Source organism: Hydra viridissima, unplaced genomic scaffold (assembly GCF_058129835.1).
Source record: "Hydra viridissima isolate aposymbiotic clone 2 unplaced genomic scaffold, HvirCarnegie_v1 scaffold_1, whole genome shotgun sequence".
NCBI classification, from domain to species: domain Eukaryota; kingdom Metazoa; phylum Cnidaria; class Hydrozoa; order Anthoathecata; family Hydridae; genus Hydra; species Hydra viridissima.
Genome location: NW_028324300.1, coordinates 7,713,405 through 7,740,335, shown reverse-complemented (window position 1 = coordinate 7,740,335; position 26,931 = coordinate 7,713,405). Strand labels below are relative to the sequence as shown.

The 26,931-nt window shown below is 27.6% G+C and overlaps 3 protein-coding genes and 1 pseudogene across 5 annotated transcripts in view; 1 reads left to right on the top strand and 3 right to left on the bottom strand.

Annotated features, from left to right (window-relative positions):
• Positions 1-21,784, bottom strand: part of LOC149893170 (uncharacterized) — a 28,991-nt gene extending 7,207 nt beyond the window's left edge. Inside the window, exons 1-2 of one of the 2 annotated variants that reach the window (XR_016449289.1) lie at positions 21,308-21,784; positions 6,174-6,319 (exon numbers count right to left, since the gene is read on the bottom strand). The gene's annotated coding sequence lies outside the window, so the exon portion shown is untranslated. Of the gene's footprint in view, positions 1-6,173; positions 6,320-8,351; positions 9,817-21,307 lie in introns of those variants that run through there. The other variant, XM_090076873.1, reaches the window with a different exon arrangement.
• LOC149893173 (zinc finger BED domain-containing protein 4-like) lies at positions 2-7,741 on the bottom strand. The gene is made up of 2 exons (XM_090076860.1): positions 7,113-7,741; positions 2-5,540 (listed from the first exon to the last, which is right to left on the bottom strand). Exon 2 carries the CDS (start codon positions 1,880-1,882, stop codon positions 923-925), a length of 960 nt encoding a protein of 319 aa, XP_089932986.1. The 5' UTR covers positions 1,883-5,540; positions 7,113-7,741; the 3' UTR covers positions 2-922.
• LOC149893171 (uncharacterized) lies at positions 12,936-18,936 on the bottom strand (annotated as a pseudogene). The gene is made up of 4 exons (XR_016449287.1): positions 18,441-18,936; positions 18,053-18,298; positions 17,822-17,945; positions 12,936-13,655 (listed from the first exon to the last, which is right to left on the bottom strand). The product of XR_016449287.1 is annotated as an uncharacterized LOC149893171 (transcript).
• LOC149893172 (uncharacterized) lies at positions 15,121-15,622 on the top strand. Its single transcript, XM_090100080.1, has 2 exons — positions 15,121-15,263; positions 15,382-15,622. The coding sequence occupies exons 1-2, from the start codon at positions 15,121-15,123 to the stop codon at positions 15,620-15,622; spliced, it is 384 nt and encodes a 127-aa protein (XP_089956206.1).
• Positions 21,785-26,931: the final 5,147 nt, after the last annotated feature.

Here is a 26,931-nt window from a genome sequence, read left to right as displayed (position 1 = left end):
CCTTAGAATACCCTGAACTACTAAGGGACCCTTAAGGGGCCCTTAAGTCATTTTAAAGCGGATTCAGTTGCAGAAATTCAAAGCTTAAAATTATGTAAGAAGAATATTAATTTCAGTAGTGGAATGCAGTTTTCATCGTTTAACAATTGGTGGCGCTAAAGACAATTTCTCCTTACCCTATAATATTAAAATATATTTCAAGTTTATTTCATTTATTTAATTCAACAATAAATTGATTGGTTTTACTTAATGGTCTACAAACTGATTTCACAAACTGATTTAGCACTTCCATCAGCCATCAAATAAATATTAATTTGAAATGCAAGGTTTTTCTTATATTTTCAAGATTTTACTATATCTATCAAAGGTGGGCACCCGATAATTTTTTCTTAATCCGATAATCGATAGTCCGATAGTTTATTTTCTTAATCCGATAATCGATAGTCCGATAATTTTCCAGATTCACCGGTCCGATAATCGATAGTCCGATAGTCCGATAGTTCAAAAAAAAGACCAGTCCGATAATTTTAAGTCCGATAATTTAAGTCCGATAATCTTACTTAAAAAAATTAATTGATGAAATTATCTCTTCTCTTGAAAGATCTTGTGTATTAATGTTAAAAAATTCCAGAATAAAAAAATTTCCTCTGAGGTTTTTTTTTAACATGTTGACCTCCAAAATGCATGTTCCGATCATAATTATCTCAAAATATCAAAAACATAAATAACTAAATGCATGTTATAGTTTATCTTGTCACCCAAAGCAGTATGCCATGGTGGTATATAGAAAAATTGCTGTCCAGCATATAAAAAAAATAACCACAAAAATTTTTGCATTAGAAAATTTCGACAAAAAAGAGAATGGTAATTTTTCCAACATATTTTAGAAAGTTGTAAAAAGAAAACGTACAAAAAATTTATTTTAAGAAAGCAAGGGAAGGTTACCCTTGATAAAAACAAGTCTTTCAAAGTTGTCGGCTGTCAGGTTTGACCGCTTAGGCCTCAAGATATCTGAACCACTACTGAACAGCCTCTCCACAGCTGCGGAGGAGGGGAGGGGGGTGTTATACTTGAGGAACATATCCAACCAGGCAACTCTGTGGAGCAGGGGGAACTGGTCATAAGAGACACGTAGTTTACTGTTCACTCTGATTCTGTTCCACTCATCGTAAGCTTTTTCAATGTCCTCCTCAAGGACACCCTTTCTTGCCAACAGATCGTCGTCGTCCCTCATGTACTTGAAGGGGTCCTCCTCATCTTCTTTCTGCATCTGGCCAGTCTCTCCACCAGTCTCTTCTCCAGGGCTGGCCCTGATCACCATCTGTCTGACGATTTGCCTCTTGATGTCACCTTTCAAGGCTGGGTTAAGATACCCAACCACACTTAGCTTGAAATGGGGGTCGAGGGCAGTGGCCACTAGAAGGTCCTTATCCTCAAACATCTTCTCAAACCTCCCCTTCAAGGCCACACGAAGATTTTGAGGGTTCTCCAGCAGGTATGTTATCAACGCCTGCCCCTCAACAATGCTGTTATCCCTCCTCAAGCCTGCTACTTGGTCCTTCATCAGCTTAATAGTAGGCAGGAGAATGCCCATATAGGCATTCACTTCAGACTGCAGGGTGTCCAGGCATGTTGCAACCGGTTTCATTATCTTGCAGTACTGAGCGAGCAGGTCCTTATCAGTACTGTACAAATAAGGCAAGCTTTGCTTAAACATTACAGCATTCAGCTTTTCCATCATATCTCGGTCCTCCAGCACCTCAAGCAGAGCAGCACAGGAATCGTAGTATGAGTTCCAGCGTGTCACCGATGGCCTCCTTGATCTGATTGGCCGCCACTGTCCTCCTGTTCTGACAATTCCACAATGCCTGTGCCTTCCCATCTGTCTTAGTGAAGGGAGCCCTGGTCCTGCTGGTTCCGCTGTTATGGGCAATCTGGTTGTCCCCCTGACTGGATATGTCAGTCCTGGCTAAAGAAGCGACATTTTCCTGTGTTAACGGGCTGACTTCCCGGGGTGGTAGTGCCTTCACAGATTTGCTCTTCATCACTTAGGCTCATGGCGCTAGAAGGCCGCCTTGTAGAAGGGATAAAAAATCTGTCCATTTTAATAATAGCAGACTTAACTGCTGTTAAAAGCACAGAGACACTCAGACTCTTCTGGTGATACTCAGAACGATGAAATGAATGCAGCAAGGACCCAGCGAGAGCGGAGTTACTATTATAAATTGTTCAAATTACGCGCCACCTGTCCAAGAATGCCGCGGAAGGCTGTCTAAATGTCGTCTTTTTCGTGAAAAATACCCCAATTTTGAAATGCAAAATATTAAATATATGAACATTTTAAAAAATAGAAGTCAGATAGTTTTGAGTCTGTCCGATAATTTAGTCCGATAGTTTTGAGTCGGTCCGATAATTTAGTCCGATAGTTTAAAAAAAAATTTTATTACGATAATTTTTCTTTGATCCGATAATTATCGCTTTATCGGAAGTTCAACTTTGCCAGTCCGATAATCGATAGTCTGATAGTTAGGTTAGTCCGATAATCGATAATTTTTTCTTAATCCGATAATTATCGATTATCGGAACTTTTATCGGAAGTGCCCACCTTTGATATCTATACTCATTTTCCATTGTTTTTAGTTTTTACTGACAAGTGTCATTAACAGTGTTAATTTCTTTTGTCTAAAGTTCACATATTCAGTATTATCATCCTAGTAATAATGCAAGCATAAAACAGCTAAAGGCATCCAAATTCTGTACCAAAATTACTGCATTCTGGGTAGAAATTACTTGCAAAGGAGTGCACAACATTAATATCAAATTTGACATAATATTTCATAATGTAAAAGATAAAGTACATTCAAATTATTTTTTAAATGTTATCTAAAATTCTTTACAACTTTCACATGCACAAAATTAATTTGAATTATTTCTATAGATTTTGAAAGAAAAAAGAAAAAAAAAAGTTACATAAACATTTATAAGAGTGTCATAAAATTTTAGATCTATCTGATGACAAGTTTATAAGAACCACTAATTAAAAAAGGTGCTGTAAAAGCAGTTATTTGAATAAAATAAGTAAACAAGGTCATAAAATTGCAAAAAAGAACTCTGCACAAATTAAACAACCATTGGGTGAACATAAAACTGTGTGACTTTTGAAATTCCTTTTTAATTAGGTTTTCACCTAATATATTGCAAAGAATTACAATGAAGACAAGTTTTAGTCAGATACACATTCTGAATAAATAATTTTAAACAGTAAAAGTTACCATTAAAAAAGTAAGCCCTGAGGCAATTATGTCAGCTTTGGTAAAGTTTGAATAGTCCTTTTTGAAAAATGCAAACATTAAATTTAATTACAAAAAGTCCGAGGCAAACATGTTAGTTTTGGCAAGGTTTTAATACCTCTAATTAAAAATGCTGACACATTAAAATTAATAAAAGAAATAAACCTATACAAGAGATAGTAATATTACTAACAATACTGCCCATTACCAATAATTTAAATAACCAATATTATGCTAGAAAACATTTGTTCCTGAGATAGTAAAATAATAATTAAGCAGCTAGCAACATAAAAAATGTATCCTCCTGTCTGAAAGTTTAAATAAAACATAATTCTTTAAGGCATTAATAGTAATTCAGCTTTGAATTACTTGATGAATGTAAATTTTTTTACTTTGATAACAAGACTATTTTTATAGAAATCATTTAATACGCAGATACTAGCATTTTCTTAATTGGCAAAACTGTCACATATTTCTTAAGCTGAGAGTCAAAATAAGACATACTTTAACACTAGAAAAACTATGCTTTAAGATAAAAGAACTCTTAGGAAAAACAAAAAACAAAATCTTTAATTAAACAAATGTTTATTAACAAAAAATGTTCAGTGTGACAGGATATTATAAAAGTTTATGAATAATATGCAATTTTCATACTTTTCATAGTTTATCCAAAATAAAACATGAAGGTTCAGCAGATAGAAAACTATAACTCTAAACTTAAGAACACTTTTAATTATATTATGTTAAGCATTTTTCTTTTGCATTTATATTGGTGCTTCTTCAGCAAGAACTTATTTTGTAAATTTTAGTCGTCAAGGAGTAGTGGTAATTATTTCTAAATTTTCAGCTTTTCTTATGGATGTTAGAGATAATGAGCATATAAAAAGGAACAAAAATTAGACCATGCATATGTCCAACTCTAGTTATTACTCATTAGCATCTTGATTTATATACCTTCAATACCTTATGGAATACTTTTAGACGAATTCAATACCTTATGGAATACTATTGGCTTAATTAAACTCGGAAATTTTCTTAATAACTGCAATACTGCTAGTTGACAAAAAAAAAATAGAAAAAAAAAAAATTTAAAGGATTTTTTCATAGTATGATGTTATAAAAGCTTTTAAAAAAATTACCCATTAATTAGTTTCATAAAAGAGCTACATCAATATATTAAGGTTTCTTATTCTTTCCAGCTTTTCCCACACAGAGGCCTTAAAGACAAGGAACAAAAAACAGTAGGCTATGCTTAATTTATTTTCAAAATGTACATAGAATGTTGATATAGAAAATAAGATAATAAAAAAAGCAGATCATCTTTTTTAAAAAGATGTTAAGACAACAAACTTGCTTGCTATATTATCTTCATAACTTTTAAGAACTAATAATATGAAAACTTGATTAAAAAATCATTTTAAATGATAAGTAAGACCATAAGTTTAAGTTTCAAAAACAATGTGTTATTCAATATTGTTAACAACTTTTCTAATGTTTAATGAAATTTCTTTATCATTATCTTTTTTGGAATAATATTGAATACTTCAGTAATTGCATCAATGCTTGTCATTTATAACTTATTGCTTTCAAACAGCCACAGGAAAAGTACTTCGCACAAGATACATCAGGTAAATTTTCTTTTACATATCTAACTTTATATTCTTAAATTTTGTAAACAAACCCTGTGTTGTGATCAACATTTTCTGAAAAGTAAAATAAAGATTTTTGTTACAGAAAGTTTTTCTCTGAAAAGTAAAGTGCAATTTGAAAAAGTGACAACTAACTTTTGCTCCAGTGATAACGTTGAAGCTCATCCTAGACAACATATCGATAATCTTCAGCAAAATCTCCTAAAATTGAGCATTCCTTTTACTTAAGATTTTCTTTGCAGTTGAGTATCTTTTTAAGTATCTACTTTGTGTTTTTACGATATATGATTGTGTGGTAAGGGTTTTAATGCTACTGCAAAAGAAGCCATTAAATTTATTGAGGGGTAGTATTTGTAACACTAGTGTTGTAGCCAGTGGTCCGTCATTGCTTGAATACTGCACCTTTTTCTTAGCCTATAAACTCTTGTACTAAACACCTTCTTGAATACCTGGGCATTCGTCAAATTGGTGCAGCATACAGCATTTTTAAGAGAACAAAAAATTACAGAAATAGAAACCTTCTAACTTTTATTGTAAACAATTGCATCCATGAGAAGTTTTGCATTTTGGTGATTTATGTATGCACATATATTGAGAGTAACTGACGCATTAGTTGAAATACACCACTCGGGTTTCAGATTGCAAAGTTTGGACAGACTGACATTAACATTAGAATAATCTTTTCTAGATGCGTTTTGTTAATGTGCAATGTGTAATTATTTAAGATTGAGTAGTAACAACATTTTTTGATTGTGTTGGTTATTTTTAATACTAATGTCCTTCTTAGAAACTTATCACATTGATAAAAAATAATCACTAATTTGCCTGTTTCTGGTGAAATAGGGTTTTCAAGTTTTTTATTTGGTTAGGACAAAATCCTCTGATCATGTTTATCTTTTTTAACTTTAGAAAAAGACAATCAGACAGTTCAAAGTAATTTGATACCTTTTTATATGTCCAAGATTTTGTTGCAAGTGTTAACATTTGCACCTTATAGTGTTAGGAGTCAATCAATTAATTTTTTTTGAATTCATACATTTAACTGTCTAGATCATTATCTTTAGGTTACTGTTTGAAATGGTGCTGTTTATTTGTGTTGTTAAAGAAGCTTCTTCAATTTTATATGCTAACAAAACCTTTTTAGCAACTCTGTTTAATAATATCCTCACACTTTTGTTTTACTGGTGAAATCCAAATTAAATCTGTTAAGGTATTTAACTTAAACATTTCTCACTTTGTGATTCCCACTCCTCCTGTCAACTAAAATCTTCACCAGCTTCTACGGCTCTTTTGTAATGTTTGCTGCATGGTTTCAAACCTGGGGTTACATTTAAACTCTTTTCTTATAAAAGCCAAAGTCAAGAGAATTCCTTAAGTTCCCTAAAAAAAAATAAGTTTAAAAGTATCTGAAATCTTAACAACTATTATAAATCTCCATAAAACATTTTCCTTTTTATTCCCATAAGAGATCTATTGTAACTATAATAAATGCTAGATTAACTTTTACAGAAATCTTTTTATTTTTCCTTTTGCGTTACAAAAAGATTACAACATTTTGTCATTATTCTCTCGAAACATTTGCAATTGCACTGCTAATGATAACCACATAAAATTCTTATTGAATATATTTTTCTTTTATATTTGCTTGCCACATTAACATATTAACAAATTTTAATTTTATATGTTTTACAATTTTATATCTACAACTGTTAACTCAAGTATATGTTTCTTTAAAGAAAATAGAAATACAAAAAAGTTACCATTGCGCTTTTTAATATACACTCCTTTGTTTGCTTATACTTTAAACAAAAGTATCACCAGGACCATTTTCAGAGGAGGGATGGGGACAATTTTAAAAAGCTTAAGTTAAACTGCCTAAAACTTATTAGTGATTTTTTCGAAACTTATCTATGGAGGGAAGCATTTCATGACTTGGAATATTAAAAATGCATTCAAGAGCAACAAAACTCTTTAAAATTTGAAACTTAAAAAAAACAACATGAAAACAAAAATCTAAGTTAACTCACTCCTTTTATAAAATATATTTCAGATATATTTCAATTATTCAACTTCAATAAAACATAAAATATTGATAAAACAAAAAGGAAAAATATAACATTAACAATAATAAAAAGAATAGCAATATAGATAAAAATAGTAAAAATAATAAAACTTATGACAATAAAAGCAATATTAAAATGAAAACAATTAATAAAGTGTAACAAAAAAATTAGTAACAAAAAAAGTTATGATAAGAACATATGTAACAATAATAAAAAGAATAACAAAAAAAAAAACAATAAAAACAAAAATAACACCCATAGCAAAAAATGAAAAGAATTTTAAAATAAACAAGAATATATATATAAAAAAAAGAAAACAAAATAGATAAAGAAAAAAATACCATATACAAGGCAAATAATAACAAAAAAATAAATTAAAACAATATAAATAATAATAATAAAGAAAATAATAACAACAAAAATAAAGAAAAATACAATTATAATAATATTAACAAAAAAAAAAAAAAAATCAAATAAAGATACAAATTGCATTTTTAGCATAATGTTGTCTTTTAGTAAATAAATAAAAGCAGTAAGTTCCAATAATGAAACTACCTACTATTCATTTTTAACAATAGTCACCAAAGTGAAGGTGTCTATTGTTAAAAATGAATATCAACACAAAACATCACAACAATAACACATAACAATAGAATATTTACACCCTTGATCCTAAAATCCAGGGAAAATAACAAACCAAATTAAAATATGAAACGCAAAATTAGAAAACCAATTTAAAGTTAACTATATTTATCTTTTTACTAAACATATAAATACATAAAAGAATATTTGTTTTTATATTCAATATTAGTTATTCAAATACCTCAAATTTAGAACATTGAAACGCCCTAGATTCAAAGATCAAGGTTTCATACTCTCTCATACACATTATGCTAAACATTAAAAGACATTATTATGTGTTTCCAGAATAATTAAAAAAGGCTAGGCAACACAACCTAAAAGCAGTAACTAAAGCAGTAACACTGCCAGGCACTAAATGCTGCCAAGTCACACCTCTGCTATAAGTACATCGCTTGGCTGACAAGGTTATCAATCTTGCTCAACATAATGCCAAGTCACACCACTTTGAAAACACGGAAACAACATAATTTAAACATATATACAACTATAAACAAATATGGTTTTATACAACACATATAAACACATTTTATAACAATATTAAATGACAGATATATTTATCAAAAACTATATATAAAAAAAAAAAAAAAAAAAAATTAAAATAATAAATAAAGTTATACATACAAAATGTGTTCACAACCTACAAACAATAAATTTTTGAGATGAAAATCTAAAGACTATAAATTAAGAACACTTTTCACCTATCATACCTTGAATGAGATGTTTATTTAATTTGAAAAACAAACTATTAAATGCTCTCGTTCTTGAACATGCAACATATTGTTGACCATGAGAGAAACATGGTTTTTTTGAGATATACCCCAACTCTATCAAATGTTTGACCTTGACTTTTATTAATTGTCATTGAATAAGCCAATCTGACAGGAAACTCATGACGTTTCAGAACAAAAGGTAAATTAGAACCTGATGGAGCCAACTGAATTTCAGGAACTAAAACCCATTTACCACCAGAAACACCTGTCAAAACCTCTGCATCAATATAATTATTTTGAAAAGCACAAACTTTCATTCGAGTACCATTGCATAACCTAGCTTTGAGATCTAAACTTCTAAGTAGCATAATTACACAACCAATTTTCAATTTTAAACAATGAGGTGGCATACCTGAAGGAGTTAAGCTGTTCAAAAACTCAACAGGAAAGTTATTTCTTTCATTAAGGTCATCAGTATCAATTTGATCAGCACAAATAAATTTTGACCTCACTTGGCAGACAATATTAGTTGGTGTTAAAAATCACGCGTTTAGAATAATCATTTTGATCAGCATCTCCAAAAATCTTTGCAACAATCAATTCATTTTCTCTAATAATGCACTGATTTGGTATTTCAATGCATCCTTTAAAGGAATCCTTCTCTTTGACAGGTATTGTTCCATTCCCAAGTTTTAGTAGCCATTGGGAAAAATTCACCTTCCCCATCTTGTTCTCTCATATTTTCAGTTAATACAAACTTCTGCAAACATTGCCAATGCAAAGAATATTTTATACAGAATTCTACTATTTCAGCCGGTTGTCCTCTTTTCACAACAGGCAGAACTTGCCTAAAGTCACCACCAAAAAGAATAATTTTTCCTTCGAACGGAAAGTTGTTGTTGCAAATATCTTTTAACAACCTATCAATTGCATTTAATTGTTTACATGTTCATGTAAGACGTTATACTGCTCGCTTCTAAGTTTGTTTTGGTTATTTCTGATGAAAGCATGGTGCTGGCCTTCAATTTTAACAAACGCATCAATAACATATTGCTGAAACAGTTTTTTGCCATAAAAGAGTGAAGAAAAAAATTGTCTAACTGAAAGTTTATAATTGTAATACTGAGATAATGTAACATGATTTCTAACCAATGTAGAACGTTCAGGGTTGTGAACCAATTGATTATGCTAACCAGCATCACCCCTCTGAAAAAATACAAGATAAACCATAGGATTTAAGTTGGCAGACATACTTGATATAGTTTTAAGAGGATGACCTTTTGGGTAAATAACATCTTCCCTGGAAGCAGGTAGTGCACCATCTTCACCAACAAATACAACTGCAAGTTCATTATGTGAAGGGAGACTATAGCGACTTAGAGCAATTATAGCAATTTATGCTGGAACATCATGATTACAAAATATTTATAGCAAAATCATGTAGTACACAGCGCTTAAGACAAAAAATCAAATTGAGATAAAACAAATTGTATATATGGAAAAATTTTTTTTATTGGCTTTTAGTAAATGATTAAAAGCAGTGATATTTAATAAAATTACCTATTTACCATTTTTAATAATAGACACCAACATGAAGATAAGCCAAATGTCTATTAACTCAAAAGATAACAAAAAAACATCACAGCAACAACACACACCATAAGTTAATATAATATGTATATAATGTAACTTAAGTAAGATAACATTTATATATAACAAAACATAAGTAACAACATTACGCAAAATGTTATTAAAATACATTATGTATTTTTAGAATCATTTTTAATAATAAAGGCTTGAAAACAGCAAGACCTAATGCAGTAACAGTTTGACACTAAACACTATCGTGTAATCCTCTGTTAAAAATATATCATTTGGCTGGCAAACTTGACAAATCTTGCTCTACATTTTTCAAATCACAGCACGTTTTCAAAGCACTTTGAAAACACGGAAACAACATAATATAAACACATGTACCAACTATAAACACAATAAATGTGTTTAAATAAGTATATAAGGTTAAATATATACCTTATATACATATTTAAACACATTTTTAAAACAATTACATAACACATATTAACACATAACAATAAAAAAAACACTTTACATTATTACAAAAATACATTGATAAAACAACTTTAAGGCACTTATTACAACATACATATCAAAAAAGGATATATGCAAACAATAAACGTGTGCAAATTTTTTATGCTTAACTTTTTAGAAATTCTCTTTTTAACAAAATCTATACAAACAATAATATCTAAGTTATGTCTAGTAAGGAAAAACCTCAGGAAGCATGAAGTAATGAGCCAACACCCTTAAATGACTCAGATTATCTCCTAAGTTGAATGAACTTATAAGAGATCTGGATCTTCCAAACAACAAGATAAATATTACAACAGTGGACTCTCCTAGCAAATTATGTTCATACATATAATTTTCTATAGAATGACCTTCATAAAAATCTAATTCCCTTCTTTGACCAGAAAGATGATACTGCTAATTGTAGTAACATGTAACTTTCTGCCATAATTATAAATTATAATCCAGATGAGTGGAGGTAGTTTGTTTGTGTCTCCAGAATGCAATCCAAAAGCAATCAGTTACCATCAGTTGCAGTAGCTTAACCAGTTGTACTGATAGTAACATGAAAACATGAAAGAGTTCTTAAATGTGTTATCAATTGTCCATTTGTGCTGATCTGAAAGTGTTTGCTACATTACTTGGTCTTTAAGGTGAATTTACTAAATATTGGTTGTTCCTATATGAATGGGAAAGCTGTGCAAAAGAAATGTACTGTATCAAAAGATACAGGTCACTACACTGCAGATTCATTTTCTACACTCTTATCTGAATTTCTTTTCACTAAACTAAGAAGCGGTGAGATGTTAAGAATTATTTGGAAAAAAAAGTATATTTTGTGAATGTGTTTTTTTTTTATGATAACTTAATGTAAAACAGTGCTGCAGCTCAGATGAGGAGGGTATAGAACCCTTGACATCATCCCATCCTACCTTTCTAAAACAAAACTAGTTCTTTATCTCCATTACAAATATTTACTTAGTCATCAAAAAACTTTAAACAAACATTTCTAATATCTTAGATAAATTGGTTGTTAGTTAGTACAATAATCAATTGAATACAATTTTAATTAAAATTAATCAATTGAATACAATTTTAATTAAAATTGTAATAGTGACATACAATCCAATACACATTAATACACTAAAAAACTTCTAATTTTTTTTAAAGAACTTGTTAGAAGTAAACAAGCAAAATGGCAACATACATGGGAAGAATAGATATTAAAATCAAGTAAAGTTTGTGTTGAGACATTATTACTATCAAGAGATCATACATGCTTGCTTTAATTTAAGTAATAGTAAAACTTTTATGACCTTAGGAAACCTCTAAATATTACCCAAATGAATTAAAATATTTTGTGTAGCATCACAGTAAATTGACTATAAGAAAAAAACAATGGTCTTTCATTTAATATTTTCAAATCAGATTCACTATATTTTGGGGAAAAGAATTGTCCATTTCTTTCAGCTTTTCTCCTATTCATTTTTGTAGTTTTAACTCATAAAACAAAAGCAAAATCAAAAATCTTACACTTACCCAAAAACCATAAATTTATAATGACTCTGACTTTAGGGCGCATTTTTGAAGGAATACTAATTTAACATGCTTGGATTGTCTAGTAAAGGTATTGAGTTTATGTTATTAAAAGATGAAATAAGTTTTAAAAAATGCAATAAATCTACAAATAATAAATGCAATAAATCTGGTGTAAGATGCAAACTTAAGTTGACCATTTACTCTACCAAGCTTTTTGACTTTATAATTGCTCTTGATAGAGTTGCAAAAAAATAAGCTTTTTTCCTCTTATATTTTTTTGGGTCAAAAAAAACCTGTTTTTTTGGTTTATTTGACTTTTTAAACAAGTTTTTTATTTTTCTTGGTAAATAATTTGGAAGAGTTTTTGTTTATTCTGTCTGTTTATAGTATATGATCATTATAATCACAAATACAATGTATAAACACCAATTTAAAGTTAATGTGTTAATAAAAAACTTAAATGAACTATTTATTAAGTATATTTATTAGGAAAATTAATATAAAGCTAGTTATAAATCTAGGTATATTGTATGAGAATGGTTATTTGTCATGTTTTACTTCTTAAATATTGTTGTACATCCTAAATATTACACTCATTATATACAGAAACTATACTTGTCCATGACAAAATAACCATTTTTACAATTTAAATAGACTAATGTACAATATCATGTTTATTTAATATCAGATTTCAAATCTTTAAAGAAATAGAAAATCCTATTATTTATTATGTAACAAATTGGTCTTACAACAATTGTAATAAATTTTTATAGAAATATATATCAATTGTAAATATCAATTGTAAATAAATTCTTACATCAATTGTAATAAATTACATCAAATGTAATATATGTAATAAATTGATCTTACATCAATTGTTACATATGTTGAATTATATTGCCAGTAAGCCCTTATAAAAAAGCTCTAAGTTTATTTAATTTACATATTCTAATATTTTTGAATAATAATGTGTTATTAGTTTTAACTGGTTATTAGTTTGGTGCTAAGTAGTGTAGCACTGTGGTGTAGTTTATACACAATTAAAAAAAATATATAAATACTTAGCAAAAAAGTCAATAACTTAGCAATTTTAACATGTAATTAAACTATAAAAGATATTCTAAATGGATGTGTCTTCTGAGTCTTAGTCTTCCTGCCCTAGACTACCTTCATCTAATGATTCATAAACAAAGTCACAGTCACTTTCTATATTAACTACTTCAGACTCTGACCAAGGCTTTAAAGTGCTAGGAACTTTATTTACACTCGAGTTATTAATTTGAGGAGTAGTTATGCTTGTAGCATTTTTATAGCTGGTGTTTTCAATATTTTCAAGTTTTAAATTTTTTGAAATGAAAACTAGTTTTCCAGCCCTTTCAGCCGTTAACCAATTTCTTTTTGCACTATGAATGTTAGAATAAGTGTTAAAACTTCTCTCTCATGCTGCACTTGAAGCTGGTAGCTGAAGAATTCTAGATGCAACTTTTGATAGTTCAGTAAAGGAACACAACCCTTTCCACCATTTTATGGGTTGAGTTATTCCAACTGCAGTCCAAAAAAAGATTTTGAAAGTATGCCACCCTTTGATTGGTTATTAGCCAAGTCAAACATAATTTCTTTGTTTACTTCAGGCATACTTGCAGCAATAATGTGTATCCCCTCACACGCGTCAATCTATAAAAAGATTTTTCTTTCAATAACTTAACAATTACCTTAATTATGTAAATAGTATTTTCAAATTTGAAAATAGTATTTAAAATAATTCAAAATTTCATAAAAATTTACTTTTAATGCCCAAGGCTAAAATGTATTTGGTTTTAAGAACCATATATGAATTATGTGCAGTAAATACGCTTTGTTCTCCAGTCAAGATTCTGCCTTGAAATTTGGGACCTAGTATATTGGCAGCCAAGTAAATTTCTGTTTAGTAAAATTTTTTCTTTTCTTGAAGATCTTTTTGTCTTTTTCCTTTTTTGAAAATGGGCTAACTGTTAAGTTAGCCCATCTTCCAAGAAGTGAAAAGTTTCATAGATAACATGGGAGTATTTGATTCAGTTTTCTTTATTGCATCAGCTATTGTTGACAGCAATTTGAAAAAACCTTCAACCCTGTCCCAAAAAACATCTGATAGAAGAATATTTTTTGTTGTTGAATTAAGTCCACTGTTTTCAGAAATAGTCAATGGATGCTTATTTTTCTGTATGCTATCTAAGCATGCTACTGTTGATCCCCACCTTTAAATAAAACACAAAGAAATTACAATAAATTCAATAAATTTAGAGTAGGGGAGAGTGGGGCACCATGAGACATGGGACACCATGAAGCAATTATACAGTGATAATAAAGTATTGTGACAAATCCTTTTGAATGGTAATCAGTTACTACTAGATGTATTGTTTAACGTATAATTAAAATCAGAACATGTCAATAATATTGCGAGAGGTTCAAATTTGTGTTTTTTCCGCTGCAAAGTAATTTATAAATTTTTGAAGCTGTTGCGTTTTACGGTGTTTTATTCACTCTATTCTTTGGAAAGTGCTTCTAATTTGTAAACTATCTTTCATGAGCTCTTCAGTTTGGCAAAGACATTTAACAAAAAATTTTTTTGAAAAACAAAACCTGTCATCTTATTCTATTAGAACGTATGGGGTACCATGAAACAGTTTTAGTGGGGCACCATGAAACTAAATAATGTACCGTTTTAAAAACTACTCGATAGTCAAGCATACTTTAATTAGTTCTCGGCGGGAAATATGGACTTCTATACTTTAATATTTCACCTAACTTGGTAAAAAATCGATGGACCATTAAATAAAGTTTATGGAGCAAAAAAAAATTTTAAATTATTTACTATTTATGCATGTGGTATGATGATGTTCTTATGTAGTTATAAAATTAATTTTGTCTTATAAACATAAGTTACAAAAGTTTACATACCATAAGTTTGCTTTATTAACTCTTTTTTGTTGAAGGATTAACATTCATTTAATTTATGTTTTTGTACTGATTTCTATTATTATGTAAAATCTATTTACGTAAATTAAAGCTCAGCGTGGTATCAAATCATGATATGACCATGAATTGAATTTTTATACATTGTAAAGCCTCTTTGTTATTGCTTGATTATTTTTAAATTAGAATGAGGAACTATGTAAGAAAAACTAGTAAAGGAACCTTCTTGAGTAATTCAATGGAGGTAACTGTTGATTTAGTTTTAACAGGAGGGTTTTCATTAAGAAATGCTGCAGGAAAAATGAATCTTAATCACAGCACCCTTTGCAGGTAATTTATATTTATGTATTCTGCACCGATAAGTACTACTTTGTCCTACTTAGTAAATGAAACTTGCATAAGTTTGTAACTAAAAGCAAATTCTTAATGTGTGTTTTTATGTATACAGATATGTTAAAAGAAAAAAAGGAGTAAAAGAAGGAGAAATCATAACTATGAAACCCAATTTTTCTACAAGAAGAGTATTTACTGAAGAGCAAGAAAATCTTTTGAAGCAGTATATTGTTACCTGCTCTCAAATGTGTTATGGACAGTCTGTTGTAAATTTAAGATCTATTGCTTTTGATATGGCTATAATAAATAATATAAACTTCCCAATAACTGGATTAAAGAGAAGAAAGCTGGAATAGAATGGATGCGCTTGTTTTTAAAGCGGAATTCTTTAAGCATTCGAATGCCAGAAGGATGTTCTTTGTCAAGAATGACATCTTTCAATAATTACAATGTACAAAAGTTTTTTACTAATTCAGAGGCACTGTATTTAAGAGAATCAAAGTTTGGTGATGGATTTCGCATTTGGAATCTGGATGAAACAGCTACCACCACTGTACAAAGATGTAATAAAATCATTACTAAAAAAGGCATCAAGCAAGTTAACTCTGTGACAAGTGGAGAGCGTGGAACTTTGGTGACAAGTTGTTTTTTCATAAGTGCCTCAGGTGCTACCATACTGCCTGCAATGATATTCCCACGAAAAAAAGTTTAAGCAACATATGCTTAATAATGCACCATCTGGATCTCTTGGTCTTGCAAATCCAACTAGATGGATGAATACAGAGTTATTTGTAGAAGTAATTCAACATTTTATATCAAAAACATTCTCATCAAAGGAAAATCCATCTCTACTTATATTTGATAATCATGAGAGCTACTTATCTATAAAAGCTCTTGATCTTGCAAAGAATAATGGTGTTATTATTCTTACTATACCACCACATAGTAGTCACAAAATGCAGCCCTTAGATATCTCTGTATTTGCTCCATTTACAGTTTATTATAATGATGCAGTAAAATCTTGGCTTCTAAATCATCCTGGAGTGCTAATCACTATTTATGAAATTGAATCTTGTGTTAACATCGCATATGAAAAAAGTTTCACTATTACAAACATTCAAAGTGGATTTAGGAAAATTTGGAATATTTCCTTTTGACAAGAATGTATTTTCAGAAGCAGATTTTTTATGTAGTGTTGTTACTGATAGAAACAATCCAAGTACATATCAAGCAAATACTGGAGAAACTCTGAATACTAATAATTTGTTACTCTCACCAGAAAAGCTTCAAGAGCCTTTTGCCAGTTTCAAGTCAAGTACAAGTCAAGCCAATGATTCTGAAGTTATTAACTTTGTAAGTCCTTCTCAGTTTAAAGGATTTCCAAAGGCCACGTGAGAAAGCTAGCAGTATGATAACAACAGATACACCAACAAAAGCTGTACTGGAATAAAAGAAAAGAAAAGTAAGATAAAGAAACAACTATCTTATCAGAAGAAGACAAAAAATGATCCAGAAAGTGATTTACTAAGAGATGAACATGATTCCCACTATTAATTTTAAAATATTATAACTAGTCTTTAGAAAAATTTGTTTCTTTTTTTTGTATAAATTTTTTTGTGTTGCTTTCCTACATTTTATAATTTTTTTATTATCCTGTTTCATGGTGCCCCATAGACTGTATCAAGGTACCCCATGGGTGGGGTACCTTGATACAGTCTATGGGTATTTTGTATCAAGGTACCCCATGGGTGGGGTACTTTGATACAAAATTCGAATTTTACTCAATAGGTTTCTACAAGTTTGACCTCTTTTATTTTGTTAGTTTAAGAATTTAATTTTGAAAGTATAATATTTATCTACAAATTGCACTAATCGCTCTAAAAAAAACGTGTTTAAAAATGTTGTTACAAAACAAAAACCAAAAGTGTTTCATGGTGCCCTACTCTCCCCTAAAGTAATTTACTAAATGAAATCTATGTTTATGAATGTATAATAAAATTAGTGACATAGTTCAATTTTTTTTGTAATGTACAGTATATTTATACTTTTAGTTGTATTGCCTAGTTCGTACTGGTAGTTTCAAGGAATTGCATATTACTACACCAGCTGCAACAGATAAATGAGAATATTTTATCTCTTTAACAATATCAGTTACTTGTGACATCAAAACACTTAAAGTTGTCAATTTTAAAAAATCTGTGAACAGCAAATTTAAACCATGTGAAATGCTTCCATAGCAATGAAGATGGGGATAATAATCTTTTAGATGAGTCTATGCATTTTTCATATTTACAGCATTGTCAGTCACAATGCCCAATACTTTGTTAGGATTTATTTCTACTAAGACTTTATTTTATTTGCTATATATTCACGAGAATGGCTTAATGTTCCTACAAAACAGATTAGGATATATTATATATACTGTACTATATAAATATTAAAAACCTATTAACTGATATATTATTTCTGCTTACAGAAATGGTTTTCAGTGTTGTTTGTTATAAATTTAATATCAAAGTTAATTATAAAATAGTATGCATATTTTAAAAGTCTACCAGTCTGTTAAGTAAATCCATTGTATACAGTACTAGAATTATGGTTTTAACTGTAGGCAATGTCTTCCACAAAATGGGTGATGAAGAAGGCAATGTCATTACAAAGTTAGTGATAGCTTCATTTCTGTAAAGAAGAAAAAGCATATAAACAAATATGATCTGTTTATTTAATAAATAATATAGCTTCAATAATATTGCATCAACTCATATTTTAATAAATTGTTACTGTACCTTAAATTGCTCCATCCATCACACATAAATCCAAGATAATCTGCAGTTGCTCCCATTTTCTTTAACATTTGCTGAAATCCTTGAAAATTCATTATCTAATACCACATTTGACACTTCATGTCTTGACAGAAGCTTATAAGCAGGACGTAACTTGTTCAAAAAGATTTTCCTATAGTTATTTTCTACTATATGGAGTGGCAATCCACTAGCATATATTGCTCTGACTAAGTGTGTATCAATCAATTCCTGCAAAAGATAATGTCATACTGGTACATCAGTCAATCATGAAACAAATCTAAAATCTATACATCATGAACTTTTAATGAGCTAATTGCTATATCAGTTAATTCTTCAAATTATTCTTAAAATTTAAAAATACAATACACACCTTTCCAGTTTTTGTCATGCTGTCAAACATGGAACTTGGTATTTTACTTCTACATATTGATTCAGAAAAGGATGTTCCAAAAGAATCAGATCATGGATTTTTTGTTTTTGGCTGAGCATCTCCAGGAGAGTCTTGCTGTTTTTGATTTATTTGCCTATAGACATTTTACTTCATCAGGACATTTTCTACATTTTCAATATGCTTAGTCATTCGAGTTCCATTTTTAGCCATAATGTCAAAGCAAAAGGAACATTTAACTCTATCCATTTTGCTAATTTGGTTCATAGGTATAAATAAATTGGTAACTACAGTTTCATTTCTCCCCCCTGTATGGCCTGCTTTATTCATTTTTATAATTAAAACTTACTATGTTAAGCAAAATATCTAAAATTTAAATATAATTAAATAGAGAACAAAATTGAGCTTTTAAAACTGCATATAACTTTTTATCTGCAACTCAAAACTTTATAAGTACAGTAAATGAATAATAATAATACTAATAATAATAATAATACTAATAACAATAATAATAATAGTAATAATAATAATAATAATAATAATAATAATAATAATAATAATAATAATAATAATAATAATAATAATAATAATAATAATAATAATAATAATAATAATAATTATAATAATAATAATGATAATAATAATAATAATAATAATAATAATAATAATAATAATAATAATAATAATAATAATAATAATAATAATAATAATAATAATAATAATAATAATAATATATCAAATATTAAATAAAATTAAGTAAATGTAGTTAAGTATAATAAATTTAGATAAGAAGTGTTTATTGTATCAATATATAACAATAAAGTCAATAAAAATTAAATAGAGGAAGATAAAATTAACTAATAATTTTTTACACAGGACTGCTATAACCATGTTAACCTAAACATTAACAACAAAAAAATTTCCTTTAAACATACCAAAAGAAAAAGAATTGTAATCAAATTCAGCCTTAGTTTTCCTATATAAATCTGAAATGAAAATGGGTTTAATAATATTGCCATTAAAGTTAATTTAGTAGCTTAAATGGTGAATTTTTGAATATTTCCCCAAAAAATCAAAACAACAGACCCCTGCATTTTTTTCCCAAAAAAACCAAAAAAACCAAAAAAACAAGAAACAAAAAAACGTTTCACATCTCTAGCTCTTGGGAATGCAAGTATTTTGCTATAAAAGGACATAAATGGTAAGCCAAATACTTAAGAGACAAACATAAAATACTTAGGAACCAAACAACAAAGGACCTTACCAGTTATGTTTAGCTATGAAGAAGCATGTAAAACCAAATAATTTTTAAAAATCAATTCAATTATGCATTAGCTTTAGTAGAAAATTTGTTTGTGCAACTGTTTGTTTACAGTTTAGATCTTAAGTTTATAAATCCTTCAAATATTGAGAAATAAAAGCAAAAAACAAAAAGAGGCATTAACATGATAAGCTGAAGAATTATTTTACACGTACTAGTAATTTGAAAATGTGACGGTAATTAAAATCTTTAGCAATTTTTTTTGGGTGTTTTTTATATTTATTTTGTTTCTTTTACTTTCTTTTTGACTGAGAATTATTTTTTTCAGTTTAGGATCATTTTGTTCTCCAATTTTAAACATTGGGAGAAAAACAGTTGTTAATTTTAGCAAGAAATAATTACTGCTAATATAATAACTAATTCTTTAAATAATTTATTAAAAACAATTCAATTAAATCATTTAGAAAAAATAAAATAAAATAAAAAAATAAAGTGTATTTTAAAAGTAATCATTGTTTAAAGTATATTCACTAATTAAAGTATATTCTTCATGTTGTAGTGGTCTTTCTTTTCTGTATTTTTATTAAAAGCATCTTGATTTAACTTTCTTCATAAAAATTCTTTCATTTTTGAAATATTGATAACCACTAGCACTAAAACTCATTAACAAAAACGTGGTTTTAGGGAAAGCAAAATTTCAGTAATGCTTTATCCGCAAAAGCTAAAGGATGTCTAAAGATTCTGTTTCATTCATAAAAAAAAATGTAGTGTCACTACATTAACAAAATGGAAAAAGAGGAGTTAGTCACATATTTTAAGATACTCTACTCAAAATGGCTGAGAAAAGCGAGTTTTACTCATTTTATTGCTATTTCTAGGTAATACTGTAAATTTTACTACCATTCCTATAGTAAGTGTACAAAGTAGGAATAAAAGAATTGCATAAAAATAAAATTTTAGTATGCACCAGAATTAAAATTTAAGAAAATAACAAAGAAAATGTACAGATAAAAAAATACTCATACATTTGCACTACTCAAGTAGAAGTGTAAATATGCAATATTTAAGAATTAGCTGTAAATAAGCACAACATTAACTGAACTATATATTTTGAAGTAATAATCAGCTCAACTTAATTTCTTTAAAGAAGTAACTAATTTTAAATGGAAGAAAATATTTTTACAGAGTACCTGTATCACTGTTGCAAAGAGAATAGGATTAATAAGCTTCTATCACAACAACTTAAATTATTTTCAATTAAGTATGGGCTAAAAAACAAAATCAAAAGCAATACATGATTTCGAAATTGACTCAACAGAAAGTAATTTGTGAAAATTATAATTTCTTTTGAGTTCAAAAGTTATAGTAAGCCATGGGAAAATTAGCACATTCAGTACTTGATTATAAACATTACTTATTTGATGAACCTGAAAAATAAGAAATTAAAACTTTGATATAAAGATAATTAAAACTCCAATTTATGATAAAAGCAAACTTTTTATGAGTAAACTACTTGCATAGTAAACCATAGTGAAACAGACTTATTGTAATGGGCTATAAAAAAGAAAAAAAAGTCAACAAAAATCACCTGAAAATAGGAATCAGATAATGGACTAGCTGCCACCAAAACAATAGGACCACTAGAAATACTAACTTGTGTTCAACAGCAACAGGTTATGTGATCAATAGCATTCTTTTGTTACAGATGTTTTATTACCACAACTTTAATGCAACCAGTTTTTCAATAGTACTTTTTGCCACAAACATTGCTAAACACTGCAGCTAACTTTTTCCAACATCATTCACCAGAACTACCACTGCAGTTCATCTTAAAAACATATTGCTTTAAATTATATACAGAACAATTATGACTTTGGTATTATGTTAATCCTAATACTAAACTTTACAGATTGTTTTAACTTTCTATATACCAAGTAATAGCAGTTAATAGAAATGAAACTATTCTTTTTCATCAATGTTCATTTAGATAAAAAAAAAATAATGACAAAAAATAACAATATCAAAAAATCCCTGTAACCAAAGGTAGATTAAAGAACAATAGGCAGTAACAGCCACGAAATATTCCACTACTGGTATATTTTGTGGCTGTTACTGCTTTCTGTTTAATAATAACATTAAAAAAAATAAGATTTATAATAAAAATAACATTAAAAATAATAACACCTCATAAATAAAATTTTGGACAAAATTTAAAAACTAATATTTTAAGAACTAATAAGTTTTATCATTTAATATTTCAACTGGTAATATGTAAGTATACGTAGTTTATAAATATATTAAAATAATTATTTCAAATACCATATTTAGCAATATCATAAAGTTTCTTTGAAAGATGTTTTATTTGAGTATGGAAAATTTCTTTATTCATCTTTGAATAACAATATCTAATTCTTGCTTAAAGCTCTTCAATTTCTCAGCTCTCCAATTATTGTCATACACTAGCCGTTTTAAATCACCCCAAAAGTTTCCAATTGGTCTTGCTTCTGGAACGTTAGCTGGGTTTATATCTTTGGGTACAACTTTGATTTTTTTCAATTTTAAAAAGTCGATGAGCGACTTTGCGTAATGTGATCGAGCTAGATAAGGCCAGAAGATAAACTTATTGTCTTTTTTATAATATTCTGATACTAGGGGAAGAAAAGTTTTTTCTAGTATCTCTTTATAAGTGTACTGGTTGATTGCCTGCTTACTGCGATGAATATAAAGAGAGTTTATTCCACGGGGGCTGATGCAACAAGAAATTAAGAGCTTGTCTTTTTATGCAAATTGTATCTTACATGGTCAGAACATTGACAAGGATCAGCGGGATAAAACCTATCATTACCAGCTAATGTGCTATTGTTTAAGGTAAAATAACTTTCATCATCCATAACAAAATCCAAGTTTTTATAATTTTCGTACAATTTACGACATTTAGGACGCATAGCTTTCTTCTGCTGATGGCTACAATCAGGACAATTTTTTTTTTTGAAAGTTCGAATGTTAGTCATTGTTTTTAATACTTGGCAAATTCGAGTTTGACTACAGTTAAAAACTAGAGCTACTTTCTTTTGGAAGCACCCTGACTTATTTTCAAAAAATGCAGCAATCTTTGGAATATTTTCTTTAATAGCTACCTTAGCGATTCAACCACTTCCAACTTTTCTTTTTAGAGATCTATTCTCCAATTTTACTATTTTCTTGTTAGCAGTTGATCTGGGTAAACCCCATTCCATAAACAGCTTAGCAACAAATGCTTTACCTTTTTCTCGATTTTTTTGGAAAAAAATTTCTATAATTTTTTCGAGGTCCATAACTTTGACCATTTTATTTTCAATATTTAAATAATATTTTTAACTTAATTAAATTGAATTTAAATAGATTATAAAATCCTCTTTGAAATAAGTATAAAGGTTTTTTGCGTGCATGAAATAAATTACATAATAAATGCAATAAAAATTTGTCCAAAATTTTATTTATAGGGTGTTAAAAACAGTAATAAAAGTAACAATAAAAATATACAAAATAAAAAAAATAAAAAAATAACAAAAACAAAATGAGTGATAAAGATAACAAAAATTATAAAAGTAATGATAATAATAAAACAATATCAAACAAATTTAAAAAATATTAATAAAAAAAGAGTAAAAATAATAATAAGCATAGTAACAGTAATGATAAGAATAATAATGAAAGAAAGAGAGAAAATAATGATGAAAACAAAAATAATGATAAAACAAAAATAATGATAAGAACAAAATAATGATAAGAACAAAAATAATGATAAAAATACAAATAGGAACAGTAATAATGAAAATAAGAAAAACAAAAATGACAAATAATAATAACGAAAAATAATGACAATATATATAATAACAACCATAACACTAATAATTACAATAACCATAAAAAGAAAAAACAATTAAAAAATATATAAAAAAAAAGAGGAACAATAACAACAATAAGTATATTAACAATATGAGGAATATAAATAACAAGACAAATAAAAAGGATAATAATAAGAACATATTTAATAAAAAATAAATTAAATGAAAAAATTATAACAAAAAAGAAACATAATCATAACAATAATAATCATAATAACAACAAAAAGAAAATATAATAGTTACAAAATATATCTTTAAAAAAATGAGGAAGAATAATAACAATAAGTATAATAACAATAATGAGAATAATAATAATAAGTAGAATAAAAAGAATAACAATAATCAGTAGAATAAAAAGAATAACAATAATCAGTGGAATAAAAAGAATAACAACAATCTGTAGAATAAAAAGAATAACAATAAGAGCACATTCAATTAAAAAAATTGTATAATGAAAATAATAGCAACAATAAAAGTGATAACTAAAATTCCAATAATAACAAAAAGAAAAAGAAAATTTAATTATAATAATAATTTAAAAAAAAAGAAGAACAAAGACAAAAATAATAGACTATATAAAATTAATATTAATTAAAATAAGAAGAAAGATAATATAAACAATAACTATAATGATAATAACAACAGTAATAAAAGGAACAGCATTACAATAAGCAATACGAATAATAAGAAGAATAAAAATCACAATATTAACTATATAAACATGAATATTAACAAAAGTGATAAGAAAAATAATTATAATAAAAGGAACAATTTAAGTAACAAAATAAATATAAATAATAAAATGAATTAAAAAAAAAAAAATAATGAGAATATTTAAAATAGAAAAACAGAATAATAATAACAAGAATAAAAGTAAGAATAAGAAAATTTACAAAAATAAGAATAATAATAAAAATAAGAATAATAATAATAACAAAAAAAAAAAAAATTGCAATAAAAATATGCGTAAAATAAAAAGATAATAATAATAATAATGATAAAAACGATAATAAAAAATAATATCAAAAATATACAACGTATACAAAAAAGTAACAATAATAATAAAAATAAAAAGAGTAACAAGTATAACAAAAGTTATAAAAAAATTGTAATATTATAATAACAAGGAAATACAAAAAAATTAACAACACTAAGAATAAAAAAGATAATAATAAGCATACTGTATTTTTACAACTTAGTTTAATAGTTGGAGTTTTTATTTACTCCTCAAACTTTTAATTATCTTGTAATTGCAAGCAATAGTCTCATTGAGAGGTTTAAATCTTGCCCTTAGCTTAAGATTTTCCTTTAACACCTTTGCTTCCTCTCTATGCTTTCACATTTTTGCAGCAATATTGCTCGCCAAAATGCTAAACTGCTGTTTAAGGGCTTTTGTTCTAGGAGACAACTGATCAGCTCTTAACCTGGATAATGATGGTCTTGAATCAGATAATGATAAAACACTTATATGTTTAGGAGATGAATTAACTGACAAAGATGAAATAGTGTTATTTGAATTTCGGGAATGTGTTGCTGGCAATACTGTTATTTGACACAAGAAAAGTTTATTACAAAAGTCAACAAAATGTTTAGAAGCTCTTAAAAATTGCTCGGCTATTTTTTGATTCTTTAATAAGAAGTTTAATATGAATCTACAAATCTTGAAACCATAAAGCTTATTGAGTTGTTTGATAGTTGCTTTTTTGTGATTTGCCATTGTTAATGAATATAAACAAAGTATGTCCATTTTTTAAGTCTATGTCTATTTGTGAAGGCAATCTAAAGTTTGACGCTAGTTTTTTTTTTTGCTGCACCACAATACACACACATATTCTTTTTTGCCCAATGATACCTTAAAACGCTAAATGCAATTATTTTAAAGATGAATAAAATTTTTTTAAGAGAATATTGATGACTTTATTTTCTTTTTTTTTTAAAACAGAAATCATTCATTTATATCTGTTTCAGAAAAAAACACATGAATTGCTTGATAAGATGACAAAAGTGCACATAATTATTATTTGATAATAATTACAAGCAATTTTTTATAAAATGAATTTTATTTGCGTGGTAAACTTTTTTTTTAAGAAAAAATGACCACATAATGCATGAAAACAAATTATGAATAAATTAAAATATTAAATCAAACTAATAAATGATAGCATATTATTCTTAAAAGCATATTATAAAAAAGCATATTATTATTATTTAATAATGTTAAACAATAACAATAAAATAGATTTTACTATGATAGTCATAATTATAAAAAAAAATAATTTAAAAATGTTAACAAAATGTAAATTTAAAAATGTTAACAAAATAACTTGAAAATGTCCATTGGCAAGAATTCTGTTGGAATTTTTAATTGACCTCAATCCAAACAAAACAAAAAACAAAACAACACCAACAATAACTATATTTAAAGATAATTAACAATTACAACATTGAATAACAAAAAAAAGCATTCTTAAACACAATAATAAAAACAACACTAATACAAAGAGTTTTAAAAGTTTAACAAAAGCAAAAAACAATAAAAGTAATAATCAATTACAAAATTAATAGTTGATAAAAGAAATTTAATATTATAACCACATTAACTTAAAAGTATAGCAAAGATAATAAACAACAACAATAATTAAAAATATTGTAAATTAAAATAGAAACCTTAACCAACACAGATAACAACAAAAGCCCTGCAACAACAAAAAAAGCAAATGTATGTATTAAGAAAAGAAAAAAAAAAGAAACTTTAAAAACTGAAGATGATAAAAGTATTACAGAAGAATAAGTAAAAATAACAAAAAAGAAAAATTAAAAGCTTGATAAAAAGGTTAACAATAGTAAGTAATAAATAATTATGACAATAAAAAAATATCAGAATGTTGTGGATCTCGCATCCATAGAATGAAAATAAATGTATACTTCTACCCTAATATCTCCTGATGATGAAAAATATGCAAAATTAACACATAACTACGTCTGATTTTTTATTGTCCATTTTCAAGTAACTTAAAAGCCAAGTATCTTATCAAACTTAGACCAGGTGTCAACAGTTATCATTAGATTGATTGTTAAAATAGAAACATTACGCTTAGCTCCATTATGAATTGTTTCAAAGCTAAGATTTTTATAAACTCATCATTTAATGTATTTCTAATGCCACTTAAAGATATAACACGAGTTCTTTGAGTTGGACCAGCAGTTGGAATCTGAGATAAGGGTAGTATAGCAAACAGATGGAACATTTATTGATTGACGTTTTCCTCCACGTAATATAACTGTTTCAAAATTTAGAGGTCAGTGTAACTCACAGATAATAGTA